Source organism: Emys orbicularis, chromosome 1 (assembly GCF_028017835.1).
Source record: "Emys orbicularis isolate rEmyOrb1 chromosome 1, rEmyOrb1.hap1, whole genome shotgun sequence".
NCBI classification, from domain to species: Eukaryota; Metazoa; Chordata; order Testudines; family Emydidae; genus Emys; species Emys orbicularis.
Window position 1 is genome coordinate 99458460 of NC_088683.1, and position 7551 is coordinate 99466010.

At 50.7% G+C, this 7551-nt stretch overlaps 1 protein-coding gene across 1 annotated transcript in view; it reads left to right on the top strand.

Annotated features, from left to right (window-relative positions):
• The window catches only part of TMPRSS6 (transmembrane serine protease 6), a 37946-nt gene extending 31574 nt beyond the window's left edge, over positions 1–6372 (top strand). Inside the window, exons 14-17 of the mRNA XM_065399331.1 lie at positions 502–670; positions 2460–2734; positions 5127–5263; positions 6214–6372. Coding sequence (XP_065255403.1) covers positions 502–670; positions 2460–2734; positions 5127–5263; positions 6214–6372 — 740 coding nt within the window. The remainder of the gene's footprint in view (positions 1–501; positions 671–2459; positions 2735–5126; positions 5264–6213) is intronic.
• Positions 6373–7551: the final 1179 nt, after the last annotated feature.

The following is a 7551-nucleotide window of genomic DNA, read 5'->3' on the forward strand; positions in this document are numbered from 1 at the left end:
CTAGGCACTGCCAGGGGGAAGCTCCCACTCCTGGAGTTAAGAACGGTGCTGGCTGGGCCCTGCTGTGAGGAACCTTGTTCTACCAGAGCCTTGGTTGGCACTGCTGGAGTCATGGTTGCCAGTAATGGGGCACTGCTCCGAGAAAGCTCATATTAACAGAACACCAACTGGCACGGACCGGGCACTGCTGTGAGGAAGCTCACAGCACGGGTGTCCCAGCTGGTGCTGATTGAGCTCAAGCGTATGGGAAAGGTAGTGCAGGGTTCACCTGTGTTAATAATAGGGAAAAACCTCACACTGGAGTTTTCAGTCGCCTCAGCCTTGACGTACTATAAAATGGCTCCAGCCAGTGCCAGGCAGGGTGTAATTGGCCAAGGGTATAAATGGTGTAAATGGCAGACTGGAAAGTCAGTAAAACAAAGGGGAAGGGCAGACATGATATACAATGGCCCCTTCTACTCTTTCTCCCCTGAGAGAATTGCTATGTCTTCCTCTCCTTAGATTGTGGATGGCAGGCCCCTCTGAACCGGATTGTGGGTGGCGCCAATTCCGTAGAAGGGGAGTGGCCATGGCAGGCTAGTCTGCAGGTCCGCGGGAGCCATATTTGCGGTGGAACGCTGATTGCCGATCGGTGGGTGGTCTCGGCGGCTCACTGCTTCCAGGATGACAGGTAAATGGTGAGGGAAGAGCGCTGTGGAGGAGACCGAGTTCAGACTGCTTTCACATCGAAGCAGGTTGGGTCTCAGCCTAAACCAACTTGGAACCGCGTCACAGAATGGCCGGTCACTTCGGAACGATTGACGGTAGTGGCTCAGAGCTGCAGCAAGGAGGTCAGGCCTGGGAAGTCCTGCTGGAGATGTGTGTGTATGAGGGCAGGACTGTGGTAGCAGGGAGGTGCGGAGGTGCCCTGGGAAGGCATACAGGGGAGGGAGCTTGCATAGCTCCCATCCACCCTGTGCTTGGCTCTGGTCCCATCACAGTCATGAACCCTAAAAACATACACAATTGGACTTTTCTCCTTCATGCGAGAAAAGAGTAAATGGGGACTCACAGGGGGAAGCCCAGCGTAGCTTTATGTGGTGAGAGCACTGGTGGAGCTCAAGCTACCAGCACATTGGCCCCTCACCCGATAGGTGTTAGGCCAGTGATGACTTGCAAACCTCCCCCCGGGGAGTCTTCTCAAGCTCTGTCACTCATGTCACAGCCCCCTAGTGGTGACTTGTAGTAAATTATATATTGGTAGCACCCAAAGGTGTTAATTAGAATGGGAGCCCCATTTTGCTGCGAACTTGGGCAAGCACCGAAGAGAGACAGTCCCTGCCCAGAGGAGCTTACCATCCGGAGACACACACAGACGAAGGGTAGAGGAAATGGCTCCAACAGCCCAGCAAATGAATCCGGCGGAGCACTAGCACCGCTTTGCTAGTTCTGTGTTTTGTAGGGTGGGGCTTGTTTTTATTACTATTATTATTTTGTACTGGGGTTAGAGGTATGGAGGAAGAAAAGGAGAGAAGGGGAAGAGGAATAATCACAGTTGGGCATGTGCCCAGCCAGGACCAGCAGGCTGGGGTTCAGAGGCATCATGGCAGAGATGAATCTTAAGGAGGGATTTGACGGAGGATAAGGTGGCAGCTGTTTGGAGAGTTTGTCAGGGAGTATTTCCCGTGCATTAGGGGCAGCACAGGAGAAGGCACGGAGGTGGAAGGGACCGTGTGTCCAAACAATAGGCCTCTTACAGTTTTTCCCCCCAGTCTTCTTCACTATGTTTTCCTCTCTGCCCTTCACCCTCCTGCCTGGAACATGTTCTCCCCTCTCCCATAGGCATGCTAGCTAATCTATCTAAACATCTCCACTGCTCCACCTCCAATCCCCACATCTCTTGGCTTTTCCCATTAGGAGGTAGGTGCTATTTAATCTATGCTCCCATTTAGGGCTGTTCCTCCTTATAATGTACCCTTGCTCAACCGAAGGGTATATCTTCACTAGAAACACTACAGCTGGAGCTGCGCCACTGGCGTCGCGTGTAGACACTACAGCGACAGAAGGGGTTCTTCCGTCGCTGTAGTAAATTCTAGTTAGGTCAATGGAAGAATTCTTCTGTTGACTTAGCACTGTCTACACTGGGGCTTAGGTTGGCTTACCTACATCTCTCAGGGGCGTGAATTTTTCACACTCCTGAGCGACGTAGCTAAGTCGACCTACGTTTTCAGCATAGACCAGCCCTCAGATATGTCTTTCCCCTCCTTTACATCGTTCCCTCTCTGACCTTTTCACAGAGGTTTCACTTTCCCCATGCTCCCTTCCTTTCCTTTGCCCGCCCGTTGTCTCTCTGATTTTCCAGCCTTCTCCTCACTTCCCTCACTCTCCTTCATTTCCCCTAATTTCTCACTCTCCCTTTTCATGCCGCACGCCCACCTCTCTGTCTAACACTGACACACTTTTTCTCCCCTTGCCCCCAGTAGATTGGCTTCCCCGTCCATCTGGACTGTCTACCTGGGCAAGTACTTTCAGAACGTCAGCAGCCAGAATGAGGTGTCCTTCAAGGTGAGCCGCCTCCTCCTGCACCCATACTATGAGGAGGACAGCCATGACTACGACGTGGCCCTGCTCCAGCTTGACCACCCAGTTATCAACTCGCCCTTCATTCAGCCCATCTGCTTGCCCACCCACTCCCACCTCTTTGAACCTGGCCTCCGTTGCTGGATCACTGGATGGGGGGCTCTCAAGGAAGGAGGTACATGCAGGATGTCTGCTGCTCTTGTTAGGATCCTCTTTCCTCCAGGGGCTACATAAGGGGGGGAGTTTTTCAAAGGCACAAATGGCAGTTAGACACCCAGCTCCCATGGAAAGTTGGGCTAATTACTTATTGTGCCTTTGAAAATCTCCTTCCAAATAAATAAATTCTGTTGTGATGCTAGGAGGCTCACATCAAGGCTTGGTTGCTTCAGTATGGGATAATGTTCTTGGCAAGGATCTGACGCAGGGTCCCCAAAACAAAAGTCAGAGAACGTTCCAGTTCTGAGCTCCTTGAAACATAATGGAGAGCTTTGATTTGCCCTTGCCCCCTTTACCGAATGCAACTGCAATCTACCATAATCAGCCTTGCCTCAAGGTGCCCTCCAGCTCCCCCTAGTGGATCATCATAGTGCATCATGCAGAATTATCATATATTGATGTAACATCACAGCATAAAGACACAATAGCACGAGGCCCCCAAAAGATGAGAGATTTTAACTGTCTGGGCTTGCAGGCCCTAAGACAGACTCATAACAGTATGGGTCATCCTGGGAGGACCGGGATGGGAAGGTGCACTGCTCTGGGACAACTCTCAGCTGGAGGCGTTGGGTCCGAAGACCTAGAGAAGGGTCTTTGTCAGCAAGTGACGGGAGCATGAAGGATTTTTGTAGCTATAATTCTTTACGGAGTGTGTGCATGGCGTATTACACACACAACAACATAATCTCCCAATGGACGCAGTAGAAGCCCTGGCTTAAATTTTCAAAAGCGACTGGTGCCCCTGACTGTCAGAAAGAGCTGAGCTCCTGCCCTCTGAAAATCAGGCCCCTTCAAGACGTTGAGCATCCCAAATATGGAGGTGCCCAAAATCAGGTGTCACTTTGGAAAATGTAACACCCCTCCTCAACCTAGGTCATTGAAAACTACACTGGACAAAGCACTAGTAAAAGTATAGTAAGGAAGACTCCTACCCTGGCAGGGAACTGGGCTAGATGGCCTACAGTGACAGGTCCTGTCCATCTAATAGCTATAATTCTCTGACAGATGAAAAGCGTCCAAATTCTAACCTGTTGTAGGCTGGTACAACTCCTTTGGGAGTGTTGAACCTAGTTATAGCAGGTGTCAGTTGCAGTGCCCTGCCAGTGAGCTGAGTGTTTAATTGAGACAGGTAAGTATGAAACCTGGGGAAAGAATTCCCAAGGCAATGAGAGGGCAATATTGGCATGAAGATGGATGCAGGACAGCTTTGTGAACGGAGTGGGCGAGGAGGAGCGGGAGCTCTCTTGGCAGATGAAAAGGCTGGAGCTGTTCCAGACTTGGAACACAAGGGGCGGCATGAGAGACGGTGTGGAGCAGAGGTCAAGAAAAGGAGCCAGAGCGCAGTAATGAGAGAGGCCTGAGAAGAGCAGAGCTGGCTGCAGGGACGACACTGGGCCCAGCGATAGCCCTGCACTTGTGCAGGGACAGGCACCATCACACAGATGGAGGGGCTGCAGCTTGCACTTCCTCCAAGCAGCAGCTGCAGGAGCCAGTGCAGCCCCCAAGGGCTGTCCTAACTTGTGCCCCTGGTGAAATGGTCACTACAGCCTGCTGCTCTCGTACAGTATTGCCCATGTGTCTCCTGTTCCCCTCATGGAGCTGGTTGGGACAGTCATGGAGACTTAGCAGTTTGGATGAAGTTTTCATCAGAAAGATTCTGCCTTATTCTGGGATGAAAACACTGCTCTGAATCAGACAGGACAGGGACTTGAACCTGAGTCTCCCATCTCCCTAACCACCAGGCCACGTACCCACACTACTTCCTGAATCCTTGAGGGGGCCATTTAGGGATCTGTGGCAAAAATTGGGGATTGGTCCTGCTTTGAGCAGGGGGTTGGACTAGATGACCTCCTGAGGTCCCTTCCAACCCTAATATTCTATAATTCTATGAATCGAAAAGTTCTGGTTTGGATCCAAAACCGGACAGTTCAACACAATTCTGTTTTCATGGGGACATTCAGGCGGCCATGTTTTCAGTCCACTGTGGGACGAAAACAAGTTTTGAAAGCGCAAAAGTTGCTGCAAAACGGAATTGTCATCCTTCAGACAGCTCTACCCCCCTCGTGCCCCGCTGGTGCAAAGGGGCTGCAATGTAATGCTGAATAGGACCCAGTTGTGTAGAGCCTTGTGGGTGAAGTGAGAAGCTTGAACTGATACAGTAAAAGGTGAGAAGCTAAGGTAAGGATTAGGGGAGGGGGGGAAGATGTGACGCAAGTGGAGGACAAGATGGTGATCCGAGTGGCAGCTCTTTCCATGAGCTGGAGAGGTGAGATGTGGCCGTGGTATGGGGATAACAGGAAGAGGCAGGGAGCTCTGCTGTTACTCACTGGCTGTTCTTGTTCCATATCTAGGGCAACTGAGTAACATCCTGCAGAAGGTGGATGTGCAGCTGATCCAGCAGGACATCTGCAGCGAGGCCTATCACTACCAGATATCTCCCAGAATGCTCTGTGCCGGCTACCGCAAGGGCAAGAAGGATGCCTGCCAGGTGACAGAGGAGACGTGGGACACTTCCACCTTAAAGGGGCATCATCCAGCAATGGATGGGGGTGGGAGGTCTTTGTCCCCTGAACATGCGTTATAGCTTTGAATAAGGAGTATATTGATTCCAAGAGGTTAGAAGAAAGACCTTCTTGCCCCAACTGTAGGTCACATCCTGCTCATGCTTATCCTCTGGTGCAAACACAGAAACGTTTCAGTTTCTTAGGATTATGTCCAGTCTCCCATGAGCTCCCCACAGTGATGGAACCTTGGTGGAGCCACACGCAGCTCCATAGGGAAGATTATCCACTTCTTCCCATGGATCCTCAGCCTAGTCAGGAATGCTGGTGACACTATAGCTTGGATTTTCCCTTTTCCAATTTCAGGCCATTACGTCCTCGTCAGCCATTCCTCTGCTTTCCTACTACGAGCACCTTCCCTGTCATCTACCTGAAGACTGTTCCCATAACTCACCCCACCCCAGCCTGTGCTGATTGGTGCTGCTGCTCTCTGCCTGCTCCTACATTACCCTTCATCCCCAGGCAATTCCACTGGCACTCCATTCATTTTAGGATCCAGTTCAAATTTGCAATTGGCAAAGCCCTCCCTAGACTTGCTCCAGCCTGTTTCCTTCTGAGGACCTTCCACTGACTAGAAGAATAAGCAAGAGGCTTATTGGGGAAGGGGACACGCATGGCCGAGGATGTGCCAGTGGCCAATACCTTTCCTTAGAAGACTTGGATTTCTGATGCTATCCTACACCCATCTGCCTAAGATACTTAGCTCCATTGGGGGTTCTGCCAAGGCCTTAGGCAGTGGGATGGAGGGGTTGAATTGCAGCCTGAAGATGAGAGGAAGTAGGGGAAATGTATTCTCAAAGCATGTGCGAGTTCTTCATCATGCTCCACCCCCATCACTTTAGTGTCCTGATGGTTCTTTGTTTCCTTCTGCCTCTAGGGTGATTCCGGAGGTCCCCTCGTCTGCAAGGAGCCCAGTGGCAGGTGGTTCCTGGCTGGCCTGGTGAGCTGGGGGCTGGGTTGTGCACGTCCAGATAATTACGGGGTCTACACCAGGATCACCAGGGTGCTAGGCTGGATGAAACAGACAATGAGCTGAGGGATGTCCCCCTGTGCCTTCCCCACTAGGCACAGGCTGCTCTGTTACCTGTTCCTGACCTTGATCACTTGTCTCCAGAGTGTTGGGAAAGACAGAGATTATGTTTTGGGATGGAGGAAAGTATATCTGCCCCTGGGGGTATGTGAGGACATGTGGGAAGCCCCTCCACCCTCTCCAAGAAATGCCCAGTCTTGTATTGAGGCCAGGCACACAAAGGTCTCTGGTACATTAAGGGGAGGGAGGATGGAAAGCCGGGGGTTCTGAGCAGATGCTTTCTGGACAGGAGAATGGGGGAGATGAACTTTACATGAACTACATAATTCATCCCCAGTCCCAACGCTGGAACATTTGCTGCAAGAAAATCTGACTGATGTAGATAGAAATGAGATTCCAGTAACTGTGATATCAATCCGTCTCTCTCTCCTTCTCTGCCATTCATTCTTCTCCTCCCCACACTTCCCCCCCACCACCCCTCCTCCTCTCCCATCTCTATAATTGCTTCTTTCTTTAGCTAGAGGGTGTAGTTAGGTTCAACTGGGCAATTATTTGTCTATTAGAGCCTCCAAGCCATGATCCATCACTTTTCCCAAGTACATGTCACTGCCTCAGTGTTGTAATTTCACCATCATTTTATGCTGCAATTGGACTCCCTCCAGGCAGAATTCTTGGCCACTGAGTACATAACATCTGTGCAACCTCCTACCCGCTCCCTTGAATTCATTTCATACCTTTAATACAAAAGATCTTCCTTCACTTCCATCCTCTGTTGCCAGCAAAGTGAGGGGAGAAGGCAGCAAGCAAAGTATTTTAGATGGTGATGGCTATGTATTTATGAAGAAATATTATGGGCCAATGTCTGGAATTGGGAATAAAAAGCATTATTTTTTTTGCTCTGCAATTTTCTCTCTCTGGGTTGAGAATGTGTCTGTCAGCCTAAAATTCCATATGCAGCAACTTGATGAGACCAGATTAGAGAACCTCAAAAAGAGACGAACACCTCCCTCTCGGCTGCAGCCTGGGGACAGCATGAACCATCTGTAATCTGTGTGGGTGCCTATACAGTGCTCAGCACTGTGGTGTGAACTGGAACAGGAAGAAGTTCCCCCATCAGCCCTGCTATACACACTTGGGGAAATACACAGACAGTAAAGGGAGGCCCAGCCAGGCTCCCTGGGACTG